The sequence below is a fragment of the Calliphora vicina genome, chromosome 5, assembly GCF_958450345.1.
Source record: "Calliphora vicina chromosome 5, idCalVici1.1, whole genome shotgun sequence".
Taxonomy (NCBI): Eukaryota; Metazoa; Arthropoda; class Insecta; order Diptera; family Calliphoridae; genus Calliphora; species Calliphora vicina.
Window position 1 is genome coordinate 91,978,174 of NC_088784.1, and position 17,229 is coordinate 91,995,402.

The 17,229-nt window shown below is 31.5% G+C and overlaps 1 protein-coding gene across 1 annotated transcript; it reads left to right on the forward strand.

The window, feature by feature from the left end:
* The first annotated feature begins 3,146 nt into the window (after positions 1 to 3,146).
* On the forward strand, positions 3,147 to 4,883 carry LOC135961466 (uncharacterized). The gene has a single exon (XM_065512966.1). It carries the CDS (start codon positions 3,147 to 3,149, stop codon positions 4,881 to 4,883), a length of 1,737 nt encoding a protein of 578 aa, XP_065369038.1.
* The last annotated feature ends 12,346 nt before the right edge of the window (positions 4,884 to 17,229 follow it).

A 17,229-nucleotide genomic window follows, 5' to 3' on the forward strand; every position in this document is an offset into this window, starting at 1 on the left:
ATTTCAAGTTTTTATGGATTTTGTTTTTAAGAATAAATTTATAAAAAAATCAAAAATTCTATTACTTGTTATTTAATTTGTTATCAAGTATATTTAATTAACTGGAATTCCAACAAGCTGTGTTCAAATGAAATTTCTGTAGTCTACATCAAGTAATGAAATCTATGCACAATTTTTAAACAGTTTTTTTTTAGAAATGTTACCAGTTTTTCTCTTATATTTCTCTTTTTATTAATTATGTTTTGGTTCCATAATATAATAGATTTTTTAAGTGATTCTAAGTAAAATGCGTAAATAAATTAACTGGCTACAAGTTGTCTATAGGCTTATCTACTTTATATTGTGACTGTTATTGTCCATTATTTACAAGTTTATGTTTCACTTGTATCTATAGCATTCTCTCTGCCACTTTCTAAGCAGCAGAATGTTCTTTATATTGTTAAATAAAGGAAAAATAGTTCAGTCTTATCTTATGATTTTAGCCGGCAGCCAGTTACGCAGACACTCTGGCAGTCATTCAATAAAAAACAACATCAAATTAATGTCATCATCATAATTGGGTCGAATTTCTAAATGCGTAAATTGTGAATTTTTATTAGAAAAGGAAATTCTATTCAGCGTCAATAGATAAGTTTCAGAAAAAGTTTGCGACATTTTTTCTATTTTACAAATAAGGTGATCTAGTTTTGAGAATAAAAATATGTTTAAGTGTAAAGAAGTGTGTTGGGAAAATAGCTAAGAAACATAATTGTAATGAATTTTAAAGAATAAAGAAAATATATAAGTAATTTAGAGAGAATTGAGTTTAATTTTCTTAAAACAATAATAATGATGACTATATTCTGCTGTGCGTAATTCTGTATATCCCACATTATTATATTTAAACAACAAAATTAAAAAAAAAAAAATAATATTTTTTTTGTGCTGAATCTTATATAGGACACATTTTCTATAGAAAATTACTCAGTGTCTGAGTTACATTTTCTATAGAAAATTACTCAGTGTCTGAGTTACATTTTCTATAGAAAATTACTCAGTGTCTGAGTTACATTTTCTATAGAAAATTACTCAGTGTCTGAGTTACATTTTCTATAGAAAATTATTCGTTAGACACGATCCGGATGATGTACGTATGAAACTATAAATTTAATGGAGAAAAACTGCGTTTTCAAATAAGTTTCATATCAATAGAAATCTCTTTATAATAATATAGGTACTCGGTGTAGGGTATCATAAGGTCGGGCTTGCCAGACTATACCAATTTACTTGTTTATTAAAAAGTATTCTTCGTTGCTTTTCACAACGGTTTTTATTATATTTTTTTCGAATGAAATAATAAAATAAAATATAAAAAATCAAATGATGTAAATTTATAATGGTATTCAATATTTGGATCTTTAACTCACTATTTTTTTGAAAAAAAAAATTATTAGAAATTTAAAAGGATATCCAATGATAAAAATTTGAAAGGATATTTTAGACATATTTTTATGCTGATAGGATAAAATTAAAATAATAGAAACAAGTTTCCAAAAACAGGTAAATGATAAAGCCTCCTCCGCTGGCGGCCAGGAGGAGGAGAAACCCTTTCAATGTACAGAATGCAGCAAAGCCTTTAAAAACCTGGGTCTTTTGAAAATACATCACACACGCATTCATGAGAAAAAATCGGCCGAAAGTTTAGAGAAAAAAGAAAAAGAAGACAAGGAACAATTATGTATCTGGATAAGCATTAGGGTGGCCCTTAATAAACGAAAGTGGGATTTTGGGCATTCTCACCCTCCAGTTTGGCGAACATTAGTAAAAAAATCATCCTGAAAAAATTGTAGGTAAATCGGTTGGGGATAAGACGTGCCGCAAGCCCTCTGAAGTTTTGAGATGCATTTACAAGGGGAAAAAATGCATTTTTTCAGTTTTTGTAAAAATGTTGCCATTAAAAAATTACTTTTGCAATTTAATTTAAAAGAATCGAAATGTGTACGTAATTGTCGTTCTAATGAGACATAAAAAACAGAAATTGGTCAAAAAATGTTAAAGTTATTAAAAAATCGCCAGGCCATTAACGTGTCTCAGGCCACTAGAACAAGAAATGTAGGAACAAAATTAACATATTTTGAGAAATATTAAAACAAAAGCTCATTTTTACTTAAAATATGTCCATATTTACTTGTATATGAGTTTCTGTCTTCGTAGGATACCGTTAACCTATTCTTAGGTATGAACAGTAAAATACAATTTTTTTAACGGCAGTTTCAAAACTCCATTTTCAAATTTTTCAAAATTTTGTTAAACAAATTTCAGAATTTTTTGATCATCTCATTGGGATTTATTAAGAATATAATAGGGAATAAAAATGTGAAAAAATTATGAAAATATCTATTATAGTTTTTCCGTACCTGCGATTTAAATTTTGAAATTTTCGAGAAAAACCAATTATTTGGACATTTTTTGGCGAATGAGCTCTATTTCCGTACTCTTATGAATTTTAAACAAAACTTATTCAGAATATTATAGTCCAGATAATTCTAAATATACTCTGGAACTTTTAATAAAATCGGAGAACGTTAACCCTTAAATCGTGAAGGTCAAAGGTCAACTTTTTCAATATTTGGAATTTCTATATGAACTTTCGTTTATATAGTTCGTCGATAAGTCGACGAACGTCACTGAAAAACTTCTGAATTTGAGGGTGTTTCTGAAATTTTTAGACAAAATTTGTAGTGTACTCAGCAAGACCTGTAACCCACGCTAGGCCGTTTTCCAAGTTTTTTCCATCGTAGCACCCTGTAATTTAATGAATTACAAATTAAAATGAAATTTATTATTTTTATTTAATAAAGACTTAAACCAAACTAATTCATTATATTAAAAGCTTTCATTCAATATTTCAATATATAAATAAATAATATATCAATATTTTTTATTAATTCATTAACTAGTAATAAATAAAAAGGGCAAGGACTATAATTTATTATTAATTTATGAAATTTATTTCGACCTAAGTGTCTGTTTAACTGCATAAATAATCCTTTACTAAAAATATTACTTCATTAGCTGCTCGCCTCAACTTATATGAAAGTGTGGCTAACAGCATATACATATAAATAGAATATATTTCTATAATGATTGACAGTTTTCTATAAACAATGAAGGTATTAACATTTCCAGTTGTTTTAATAAGCTTGAAGCCTCTTCTACTAATGCTTAACTTGGTAAGCATACAGGCGAAAGTTTACTCAGCTAAGGAAGCTCTGCTGTTATTTAATCGAGACTATAAATTTAACTTAAATATTTTCCTAAAACTTAATTCAAAGGAATATGAAGAGGAATATCTGGAAATGCTGCAAATTACTGAAACGCCCATGATGGCAATAAACGATTTGAAAGCTGATATCAAGGCAATTCGTGAATTTACAAATGGTTACTCTCTAACAGTGGTTTATTTATTCAACAGTAACTTTAAAGAAACATTTGAATTAATGGATAAATTATTATGGAAACTACATTTGTCACATATATTGATAATATGGAATTCTAAGGCAGACAACATAAGTTCTTTGGAAGCAATTTTTCAACAGTGCTGGCGAAAAGGTTTCATTAATGTAATGCTGTGGCATAAATTGCAGTTATTCACCTACAATCCTTTTCCTCACATTAAAACTTTAGAACTACAAAATTTCTCCATGTTTGCTGATAGATCATATTTGAGAAATTTCCATCATTATGAGTGGATTTTACCTTTCACTGAATTTTCTCCTCGAGTTTTCAGCTACACTGATGGTTGGGGCAAATTAATGCGCAGCGGTTCATTCTATAAAATCGTTGAATTATTTGTACTTCATCATAATGGCACATTGAATATTTATGACGTTGATATGTGGGCAGTTAATATGACCGAAATGGAAGGTATGAAGATACTAATGAAAAATGGTTTCCATTTCATAGCCAATATCATGTTTGGAGATGTTTTTTATACCGCCAGTGATACCTTGTGGATAATTTATCGTAATTTAATCGTTCCCACTGCCCAGGGGATACATAATAGTCTATATTTAACCAAATCCTTTAATACAGAAGTATGGCTTATTGTGGTTTTTATAGCTTTAGTTATATTTTGTTTAATTTACTATAGCAATAACAGGCAGAGTAACTTACGTCAACAGAGTTCTTTATTAAAGACTTTGGCTATTGTTATTGGTTTATCTGACAGTGATTATCGTTATGGCAGCAAATTATTTAATATGTTACTGCTAATCTTAAGCCTGCTAGCAGCTGTGCTGCTGGTCAGCTTTCACAACTGCAATTTATCCAGTTTATTAATAACAAAACTATATGAATCTGAACTGACAACTCTGGAGGATGTTAGCAAAACTAATCTCTTTATTTATGAATATACCGTGGATGAACAGTATTACAAAAACACCGATCTGCCAGCCATTATATATCGACGTCTGATGTCGGACAATAACACTTATATGTTCTACAATCGCAAGAATTTAAATGTTCATTTGAATATATTTGCCGCTTTTGACGATGTTTGCAACTACTACTTGCTGCAGCAGAGATATTTAAAGAAACCGCGAGCCAAGATATTGGAAGAAGGTTTATATGCTCATACTTTTCAAATTACCGTGGTCCATCGTTTGCCGATTTTAGATCATTTCAATCGCTACTTGCTGTATATCAAGGAGAGTGGTATAGTGAATAAATTGATATTGGATAGTCATTGGGATGGCATTGTTAGTGGTGACATACAGTTTTTCAGGGATGAAGAAATAAGTCCCGCTCTCACCTTGCAACATTTTCAGTTTGGTTTTATTATATGGCTAATTGGTTTGATGATGGGATTTGTGTGTTTTGTGTTGGAACGTTTGAGAAAATAAAAAAGTGCTTAATAAAGAAAATAAATAAAAACTTTATTTCTTTCTTTTAAGAAGAGGCTTTGAAAATGGTAATGAAAAACTGTGTTATTTCATCAAATAGTTCTAGAACACATGCATTTATCTATTACCAGTTCTAGTTCGACAAATCTTGCCCCCTTTGAAAAGTTCTCAGTAGCTGAGACACATTTTCTATAGAAAAGTTCTCAGTAGCTGAGACACATTTTCTATAGAAAAGTTCTCAGTAGCTGACACACATTTTCTATAGAAAAGTTCTCAGTAGCTGACACACATTTTCTATAGAAAAGTTCTCAGTAGCTGACACACATTTTCTATAGAAAAGTTCTCAGTAGCTGAGACACATTTTCTATAGAAAAGTTCTCAGTAGCTGAGACACATTTTCTATAGAAAAGTTCTCAGTAGCTGAGACACATTTTCTATAGAAAAGTTCTCAGTAGCTGAGACACATTTTCTATAGAAAAGTTCTCAGTAGCTGAGACACATTTTCTATAGAAAAGTTCTCAGTAGCTGAGACACATTTTCTATAGAAAAGTTCTCAGTAGCTGAGACACATTTTCTATAGAAAAGTTCTCAGTAGCTGAGACACATTTTCTATAGAAAAGTTCTCAGTAGCTGAGACACATTTTCTATAGAAAAGTTCTCAGTAGCTGAGACACATTTTCTATAGAAAAGTTCTCAGTAGCTGAGACACATTTTCTATAGAAAAGTTCTCAGTAGCTGAGACACATTTTCTATAGAAAAGTTCTCAGTAGCTGAGACACATTTTCTATAGAAAAGTTCTCAGTAGCTGAGACACATTTTCTATAGAAAAGTTCTCAGTAGCTGAGACACATTTTCTATAGAAAAGTTCTCAGTAGCTGAGACACATTTTCTATAGAAAAGTTCTCAGTAGCTGAGACACATTTTCTATAGAAAAGTTCTCAGTAGCTGAGACACATTTTCTATAGAAAAGTTCTCAGTAGCTGAGACACATTTTCTATAGAAAAGTTCTCAGTAGCTGAGACACATTTTCTATAGAAAAGTTCTCAGTAGCTGAGACACATTTTCTATAGAAAAGTTCTCAGTAGCTGAGACACATTTTCTATAGAAAAGTTCTCAGTAGTTGAGACACATTTTCTATAGAAAAGTTCTCAGTAGCTGAGACACATTTTCTATAGAAAAGTTCTCAGTAGCTGAGACACATTTTCTATAGAAAAGTTCTCAGTAGCAGAGACACATTTTCTATAGAAAAGTTCTCAGTAGCAGAGACACATTTTCTATAGAAAAGTTCTCAGTAGCAGAGACACATTTTCTATAGAAAAGTTCTCAGTAGCAGAGACACATTTTCTATAGAAAATTACTCAGCAGCTGAGACACATTTTCTATAGAAAATTACTCAGCAGCTGAGACACATTTTCTATAGAAAATTACTCAGCAGCTGAGACACATTTTCTATAGAAAATTACTCAGCAGCTGAGACACATTTTCTATAGAAAATTACTCAGCAGCTGAGACACATTTTCTATAGAAAATTACTCAGCAGCTGAGACACATTTTCTATAGAAAATTACTCAGCAGCTGAGACACATTTTCTATAGAAAATTACTCAGCAGCTGAGACACATTTTCTATAGAAAATTACTCAGCAGCTGAGACACATTTTCTATAGAAAATTACTCAGCAGCTGAGACACATTTTCTATAGAAAATTACTCAGCAGCTGAGACACATTTTCTATAGAAAATTACTCAGCAGCTGAGACACATTTTCTATAGAAAATTACTCAGCAGCTGAGACACATTTTCTATAGAAAATTATTCAGAAAATTGCATAAAAAAATTGATGTATGAATCAAGTATGTAAGTTATTGGCAGATGGCCATGGCTTTATTGACTCCTCTATCTATAACGATCCAGAATATTTCTGAAGCTGTATCAATCTTCTTCTCTTTAAATATTTCTAATAGTCATATTCTTAACCCAATTTCCTTTACTACATCATAGCTAAGTTTAAATATTAGTCATATCACTGTTATTAATAACATTCATGCCACATGGCAAACACATTCGTTTAACATTTTGTTTTCCCCATCTTCTAAATTATTTTCCCCCGCTTGAAGTATGTGTGTTAAATGCCTTATTTATCAGGAATTTGTGGTTGTTCTTACCAATGGCCATTCGCATCATTGACCATAATCGCTCAAAGCGCTTAGACACTTTTGCCTAAACAAAAGGTCAATACATAAAATTTGTTAAAATGTCGATAAATCAAGGTAGACTAAAGTTAAACTGCATAAAGATACAGGGAGAGTTAGCGTAAAGAAGAATAAATGGAATTTCAAATACTTTCAAACAATGAAATAAGATAAACGATAAGTTTGTGAAATGCCCAGTTGAGAAAATTTAGTTGTGAGCTTAAAGTGATTATGAGACGATTTATATATTATATATTTACATATATAGTTGGAAAGATGTACAATTTATGGTCTGCCTTACAAAGAATCAAAGGAAGGGTGACTTTTTAAATTGCCTCTTGACGGAAATGGCAACACTGCTCCTGTCAACAGACACCTGTCAGTTGGTTTCTGTCAAAGTTTGAACAAGTTGCACCACTCTGTGGGAACCATCAATTTCAATGGTAAAAAAGTGATTTAGTGAATTTTGTTGGGGCCGTACAAGCACGGAAAATGCCTAACGTTCTGCACGTCCAGTTGAGGTGTCTATAACCGAAACAATTGAAACAAGTAATAGAGCTATATTCGGCTATGCCGAATCTTATATACCCTTCACCAAATTATACTTCAAAGTAAAAATTTCAAATATTTTTAGGTAAACAAAATTAATTTTTGTTTCCAAAGATGTTTTTTCATTTCTTGAAAAAAAAATTTTTCTGTTATTTAAATTTTTTTTTTTAATTAAATTTTTTTTTAAATAAATTTTTTTTTTAATTTGAAAAAAAAAAATTTTTCTTTTTTCAATTTTTTTTTGAGAAAAAAAATTCGGGTTAAAAAATATTTTTCCGATTTTGACCATTGTTGGTCCAATTTACTATAGTCGTTGCAAAGGTATTTGAAATATTGTCTATATTAATGTCTTAGTAATCCAGATATAGGTCAAAAATCGAGGTTGTCCTGCCATTTGTGGACCGATTTTGCTGATTTTAAATAGGAAACTTCTCGAAAGCATGTCTGACAGAATTATTGAAGATTTGGTTCCCGAAGATATCTGGGGTCTTCAGAAAATTGATTTCAACAAACAGAAGGACAGACAGACTGACATGGCTTAATCGACTCCGCTATCTATAAGGATCCAGAATATATATACTTTATAGGGTCGGAAAATTATATTGTGGAAATTACAAACGGAATGACAAACTTATATATACCCTTCTCACGAAGGTGAAGGGTATAAAAATCACGATGTTGGACTATTCTAGACTGAAAGTCCGACTGACTATTTCATGTTTCCAAACCTGAAGAAATGGCTCTTCGGAAAGACATTTGACTCCAACGATTAATTTATCACACAAACCAAAACGTATTTTATTGATAAATATGTGGAGTGGGGTTTTTGAAAAATTATTAAATCGTCATCAAAACTAATTTTCCAACTGGGTTTTAGAGTGTGTGGATATAAAAATTAAATAATGTTTTCAAAATACTCCTTTATACAACATGCATATATATTTTTGAGTAAAAATATTCTGTGTACCCTGTAATTCTTAGGATGTATCAATTTAAAATTTGGTTATCCCAGGAGGTGATAACTGACCAGCATGGATTGAATTCGATTCAATGTAAAGTGATGTTAGTTAGTTACTTTACGTACCCTAAGAAATTTAACGTTACGTTAATTGTCACTGTGTGTCCCTAAGTAATCTAGAGTGTAGTGGGTGTCAATTTGTGTATACTTTACTCATTAGAAGTTTTCTAGCATAGATTTAATTATCACTATTTTTGTAAAGCGGAATATATGTAGTCTATTTAAAATAGCTGTTGAGAATTATAGTATTGATCTATTGTCATTTGATTGTCCTTTATTAGAATAGATTTGTATTCAATCATAAAGTATACGGTTATGAATGGAATAACACATCGATTGTCTGTATTTCATTAATGCAGCGTTGAATATCCTCCTTTAGATACGTGTACGCATCGCTGTGGGCTCCCTACATGAACAGGACGCACTAACACAATTTGAAATAATGCGTAGAGCCTCTAATTTTATAATGATTTTATTGAATTGAGCGAAATTGTCGGCCAAGCCACTTTTATGCCTTCAATAAGTTCCTCTTTGGTAGTATACTGCTTTCCAGAAGCATACACGAGCTAGCCATCCCCAAACATTTTCAATGGCGTTAAGGTAAGGAGGCCAATCGAGCCCATTAAGATTTTGATTGCGTAGTAATGACTTCACCACCCGAGCAGTATGAATTGGTGCATTGTCATGCTGGAATGCCCACTGTAAGCTTACAAAAATGTTCTGAAAGTGAGGAAACGATTCTTGTAATACTCCAATATTCGTTTATGGTTATGGACAAAAATTTAAATTCGCAGGTACCATAATAGGATATGAAAACCCACACCATAACCCGTCCCACTCTCCTATGCAAACGATCTAATTGATGCTAATATTTTCGAAGATCGTAGAAGACATTCAATGGTGTTAAATCATACGATATAGGAGACCAACATGCCGATCACATGAGTATTTAAAGTAGGCATTTTAGACCATTAACAAAGCCACCAAGATGAAAATCTGCTTAATAAATTTTGCTCGAATTGTGGCCGTCAATTGTTTTATTATTTTAGAAATATTGTCCAGCAATGAAAACGCGTTCTTCTCTCTGTCAAATTGTTACTGCACAAATGTCGGCAAATTCAAATTTTGGGACATCGAAATTATTCTGAATCCTCATTCTTGGATGGGTCAAAAAGTCCTTTTTGACTCACAGGTTTTTGCATAAATAATTATTTTATTTTTCAACATAGTCTCCTTTAAGCTCTCTGCACGTTATCCAATGTTTCTTCAATTGTTTATCCCTTCCAGAAAATATGATTTGTCGAGGTCAACAAAATCTGTATTTGTTTGTGAGATGATCTCATCGTTAGAATCAAATCTATTTCCGCCGAGTCACTTCTTCAGTTTTGGAAACAAACAAATAGACAATCGGGGCTTAATCCGGAGAATAGAGCAGATGAAGGAGCAATTCGTAGCCTAAGTCATGGAAACTGCACATGTGTGCTCGTTTACGTTTGTGATCGATTGTGAGCAAACGCGGCAACCATCTTCCGGAAAGCTTTCTTTCAAAATTAAAACCACTGAGCCATGTGAGATGCCTAGGCTTCCACAATATCTCGCACCACTCTCAATCTCCTATCGGCCAACAGCATATCGTGATTTTTTTCAATTATTTCGTGTGTAGAGACCCTAACTGGGCATCCACAACGTTCAGCATCTTCCGTGCTTATACGGCCACAACGAAATTCAGTAAACCAATTTTTTACCATTGAAATTGATGGTGCAGAGTTCCCATAGTATACCCATATTTGAGTGATTTTTTTCCCTCAAAAAATAATGCGTAATGAGACGAAATTTACTTTTATCCATTTTCACCTCAAGTCTCGTGCTAGTCTGCTATCAATGGCTGTCAAACACAAACTAAATGAAACAGCTTGTTTAAATTTTGACAGGAGTCAACTGACAGATGCCTGTTGACAGGAGCTGTACTGTCCTTTCAACTTCTTTTTTTGTTTTGATAATAGACAACTCAGTTCCAATCAAGTACCTAATCAGAAAACAATACCCTACACTAAGTAAAAGCGCAAAAATATTTTTCTTTTAAAATTTCAATAATTTATATATTTGAGTGATTTTCGGAAGTGGGCCTTATATGGGGGCTATGATCAATTATGGACCGATCACCATGAAATTAGGTCGTGTGATTTGTGTCTATACGAAAGTTTACTATGTTGAATTTTGTGAGTATACCAACATTTTTAAGCGATTTATGCACGTTAAAGTGATTTTCGGAAGCGGGTCTATATGGGAGCTATGACTAATTATGGACCGATCGTAACAAAATTTGGTGACATGAATTTTGTGTATATAAAACTTATTTGGAGCGCAATTTGTGGAGATACATTTATAAATTAAACATTTATGGCCGATAAAGTCCAATTTCTGAAGGACGTTTGTATGGGGGCTAGGTGAAATAATGGACGGATTTCAGCCAGTTTCAATAGGCTTGGTCCTTGGGCCGAAAAAATAATATGTACCTAATTTGATCGAAATATCTTCAAAATTGCGACCTGTACTCTGCGCACAAGGTTTACATGGACAGCCAGCCGACCAGACGGACGGGTGGACATCGTTTAATCGACTCAGAAAGTGATTCTAAGTCGATCGGTATACTTTAAGGTGGGTGTTAGACTAATATTTTTGGGCGTGACAAACATCTGCACAAACGCATAATACCCTCCCCACTATGATGGTGTAGGGTATAAATAAAACTCAAACTTCCAAATTGACAATTTTTAGAATCCATAGAACAGTACAGCGTCAATTGAACTCACAATGTACAACATCAGAGCAGTTAAGTGTCATTATAACTGAATTTGGGTTAGCCCTGAAACTAATTTCTTTATCAAAATACAAACACAAATGGGTTCTATGTCACATGCACAACTACTGGGTATCTTATTACATCTCGTAACCATTCAACGAATTAACCGCGAAATAAGAAAAATATTTGGCACACTCATCAATCTTAATTCATGTTTTTGTGCTTTTTTACAACATTTATTTTTGAGAGAGAAATGCCGAAACGTTTATTATTAACATTGAATTTGTTTCGATCTTTAAAATACTTGTTGAACACATGTGTGTGTCTTTTGCTAAAAAAAGATAATAGAACTGGAGACCTTTTAATATCTGCTGTTGTTCTTAAATATAAAATATTGTTACTTTTTTTGCGAAAAACAACAGACACCAAACTACCAACCACACCTTATCACCATCAGAAACATGGAAAAAGTAAAAAAAAAATAAATAAATGAACATCTATTGTATTCCAAAATGAATGGAAGAACCTAGTAACCAAGTGACCACTTATGTTTTTTGTTTATCTTGTAAAGACCTACATATTTATTTTCAAATTTTTTTTTCTTGCTCAATGAACCCACCAATTTGATGGTCTATTAAGGTTTCTGGTGTTGTTTGTGACAGGGATAGGAAGGAATGTTATATGAGAAATATGTTCAAAATTAGGTTATAATTTAATTTCGTTTACTTGTTTTAAAAATAACTGAAGAAATCCATAGTGAAAGGTGAGATCTTCATTTGTCGGTTATAGGTCAGCAATCAATATGGAAGAAATTTGCTAAAGTTTCAAAAAACCTAACCTAGGGTATTCCTACGATTCTCTTTATACACTAAAACACAGCATATTCTTTATTTTCACTTTAATAGCCATTGTTTTTCCTCTAAAAACAATATTTTAAATGCGTAGGGGCCATTTACTTTCTTAAACAATTTTTGCATATTCCTTTATGTCTTTTTCGTTTAGGTTTAACACACTTATGAACAAAAGTCTTGGGAGTATCAGAACGTAGAAAAAAGAACAAACTTATACATGTTTTATCAGTGACATCTATGGCCATAAGTCTTGACCCTCATAGACCAAAAATATAAAAGAACATGTGTTTTTGTTTTGTTCTGTTTTGTTTTATTTAGTCTCACCATCATCAATTCCCAGTATTTTATGCTGATGATTTATAATTAAAACAGGAAACATATATTTTGTTTGCTATTTGTTCTTTTCAGCATGTTTTTATTTTGCATTTTCTTTGGGTTAAAATTTTGTAAAAATGACACTCAGAAAATGCAAATTAGAAGTTGGGAGAAAATTAAGAAATTATTTATCAAACAAATCCTCTATCACTCAGGTTCGTTAGCCTTTTTTGGGGTTTGGGAAAAATGACTGCAACAGACACTCGGACATTGCTAAATTGATCCTGTATATCATTAAGAGCCTGCTCTCCACAAGAAAAACTCCAGCGGAGTCAACACGATCTCGGTTGCCAGTTCATAGCACTTTCAAGTGAGATGACCATGCCCTCAAATTGCTCGTGCAGAATTTCCAATGTGGCATGAGCTGTGGGAAACGTGGCGCCATCCTGTTGAAATCACATGTCCTTGTCTCCATATCATCCAATTCAGGCCAACAGAAGTTGGTAATCATCGAACTATAGCGCTATCGGTGATAGCATAACCAATGTCATTCTCAAAGCCCAAAATCCACATGAATCTTTGACTTTTGCAGGATGTATTGGATGTTCTTGGATCTCATGTGGATTGATATCGTTCCAAATTCCACAATTTTATTTGTTGACTTAACCAGCCATCCAGAAATGGATCCCACCGTGAAATTGGCGAATCATGAGGAACGTTACCAGACAGAACACCTATTTAGGTAAAAAAAATTTTATAATTTGCACGTGTTGTTGATCGCTAAAACTAACTGCATAAATGACAGCCAATTCGATAGCTTCAACAATATGGCCGCCATTAACTGCCAAAGATCGAAAATCCCGATTGGGTATTTCCTCGTTCAAGAACGCGACATTCGTATTCATTGGAAGTTCATAAAAGGAAATAAATCTCATCAATTTCGTTTTCTGATTTCGTTTTTTTAGGCATTTTATACCACTTCGGTATGTTTTGTAAACTTGTTATTTTCAATATAAGCATTTGATCCTGAACGCGACAAGAAGTAGAACTGGTTTTTAACTGTATATATTACAATTCAAGAGCGCGATTTTTGTATTTATTTGAAGTTAACATAAAGGAAAGAAATCTCAACAATTACTTTTTCTTGTTTCGGTTTTTTGAATGCATTTTAGTAGAACTTTGCAAGGTTTTAACGTCTTGTTATTTTCAATATAAATATTTGATCTAGAACGCGACAAGAAGTAGAATTGGTTTTTAACTGTATATATTACAATTCAAGAGAGCAATATTCGTATTCCATTGAAGTTAACATAAATCTCATCAACTACATTTTCTTGTTTCGGTTTTTTGAAGGCATTGTAGTAGCACTTAGGTTGGTTTTGTCGTCTTGTTATTTTTAATATAAATATTTGATCCAGAACGCGACAAGAAGTGGAACTGGTTTTTGACTGTATCTGCTATAATGTACAATCATGTGGATTTCAGTTAATACTTGTCATGATGAAGTATTTTTGTATTACAACCTTTGGTATGATTTAGCACTTGACATATTTTCACGTCATGTTGTTAATAAGATTCAGTTGAAGTAATTTCAACAAAATAGTCATATTTAATATATATAGAGCTTCAATAACTTTAACTCTTTAACTAAGTAATATATTTCCTGTATTTCTTACAGATTTTCCCAATATTTAATTGCAAGTACAAGGCTCATATTTCTCTTTTTCCATCTTATACAATATTTATCTCTTTATTCTTTCAATAGTTTGTTATTGGCTTTGTTACTTTTCTGGATCATTTTTTATTTAAATATTTCACTCATCTAAATATGAATGCTAAAATAGGATTTCTTATAGAAAAAGAAAATGGCGAACGCGACACACATTGAACATCGAAATTAAATTATTGGTAATTACAATAGTTAAAGCCACAAACTTTTGATTTGAATTAATTACGATAGCAAAGTACTGCCAAAAAACCATGATTTAGTTACAAGAACGCGACATTAGAACAAGAAAAGTATGTTTCTATGAATTTCTAACCTTTTAATTTTCTCTAACTTAATTCTCTGAGTGCATATACAGACAATTGACGTTCATAAATTAGTAACTGATAGTTAAATATTTGTTTGTTTAAATTAATAGTGTTTTAGCGAAAATTGGGGTTAAAGAAATTTATTTATTGTTGAAATTCTAAAGCAACAAGTAAGAGTGTTGGACGGATATACGTACAGATAGAAATATATATACATCAGAATATGGTATAATACAATATGTTTTTTGTGCATGAACAAATTTAAAGATTTCATCAAATCAATGTAATATTTTCAACTGCATTAAGATGATATTAATATTTTTCTCACCATCACATTCAACTTTTGTTTAGAGTCTGTTAACAAAGATTAAGCACTTAAAATACTTTCTATTTTATGTTTATTTGCATTCTGCATCATAATTTAAATTCTTTAGCTTGTTTTGACCCTTTTCACAAACCAATTTAATTGCAGCCTTTAACTATTTCTTAACAATTTGGCTCTAAATATTAAAAACCACCAATTTAGCACAGAAACCTGTTGCACTTTAAACACTCATAAAAACACACACGAACTGTTAACGTTTTTTATACCCTACAGCATGAGTGGCGAAGGTATATGTTTGTCATTCCATTTGTGATTTCCACATTTTTCATTTACGGAATCGATATAGCCATTGTCGTATGAATGTCTGTATGTTGAAATCAACTTTTCGAAGCCCCCAAATAACTTACAAATATGATTGATACATCAATATATCCGCTATAGTCTGACTTAGGTTGCTATTTAAAATCGAGAAGATCGGCTCATAAATGGCTCAGATAACTCGATTTTCACCAATTTTTTTGCCAACTATTTTTTAGATAATAGTTTGGTGAAGGTTATTTAAAATTCGTTAAAGCCGAAAATAGCACTCAGTCTTGTTTCTTCTCTCCTGACGTTGCAATTGAAAGTTGATTATTTAACCATGATAGTTTTTTTTATTTTTTTATTTACTCAGCCAGCACTTTACAGCCCATAATTTTCAAGCACTAAAAAATTAAAATGTACAACTGGGCGATTTTATTTAACAAGCAAAAATAACAAGTGCAAACAACAACAAAAAACAACGTAAAAAAGGTAGACAAGAAGATGTTATTAACTCACCTGAAGCATTTAATAATTTACAGTTATTAAATATCGTTGTTATTATTAATAATAATAAAGTTATAATGACTTTAATAAAAACGTTAAGAAACATCATCAGGTTTAGTTTAATTTAGTTTAAAGAAAAATAACAAGAACATAAAAATTGTGCCTTAAACACAATTAATTTCTGATTAGTTGACCGACCGAACCGTTCTGCGGTTTGAAAATCTACCAACTGAATTTAAATTTAATAGTTTAAACACTAAATTGTCGAACAGTGCTAGAAATTGTTATGACAATAATTTATGTTCAATACGATTTTCATTTCGTTGTTTGCAATGAAACTAGTTTCAGTGGCTGAATTGAAATGATTGCTGGTGGTGGTGGTGTTGGAATTTGATAATATTTCTATGATTGTTTGAAAGGTTAAACTGTTAAAAAGTGAGTTAATGAACGAACAAAGACTGGTACTTGCTTGTTGAGAGATATTTGTAAGCAGCAACAGGTAAGAACACAGTGGCTGATTTAATTCGAATAAACAGTGGTTGACATTACAATGGAAACTTTTCCAAATCTCGCACGTTGCAACCGATAAAACATATTCATCATAAGCTTCGGTGAGCAATTGGTGTGCTTCAGAGCACAGTGGGGCAGAATCAATATTTTTTGGAAATAAATGTGGCATTTCTAAACGGCTGGTTCGATCGGGATAAAATTTAAGTTATTAAAATTGCACTTTTTCATATTTTAATGTGACGAAGTCGAACCATTTCACTGTGGTTCCAAATCAAAATCTAGGTGGACAAAATTATTTGGCGCTCTTTTTATATAGAATTGGTGTCTACGATTCCAAAAAAAATTTTTAAAGGTCAATATAAAATTTTTTTCAAGTTACAGTAGTTACAGTAGTTACAGTGCGAATCTAGAATCTAGAATCTAGACTCTAGATATATAAAAATCATTAATAAAAAAAATTAAATAAATACGTTTTCATGTGTTTCTGAAACAAAATTTTTAAAAAGATCTGTATTTACTATTTCAAGTTACAGTAGGGTCTAGATAAATAAAAATCAATAATAAAAAAAAAGAAATTTCTAAAAATTCCATTTCGTAATTTTACAATTTACAATTACATACAATTTTTCTACAAAGACATTCCCCAGAAGTTTCTTTAAAATATGTATAAAGTCATTGAACGGGCATCAACGGTCTTTTTTTTTGGCAAGCTTTATAATATTCTTAGAAAAAATATATCAGTATATTTGAGACTCAAGTTTAAAGGACTATAACAGGAAAATGGAGAGGCCCATAAATATAAGATATACACTTAATAAAAGCCTATATATATGTTTATCTAAGTTTAGAAGTATGAATTTCTATATGATAAAATAATTGAGATATATGTAATTTAGTAAAGCAGTAAAATATTAAAAAAAATTTACGAAAATATGATTCAAAATT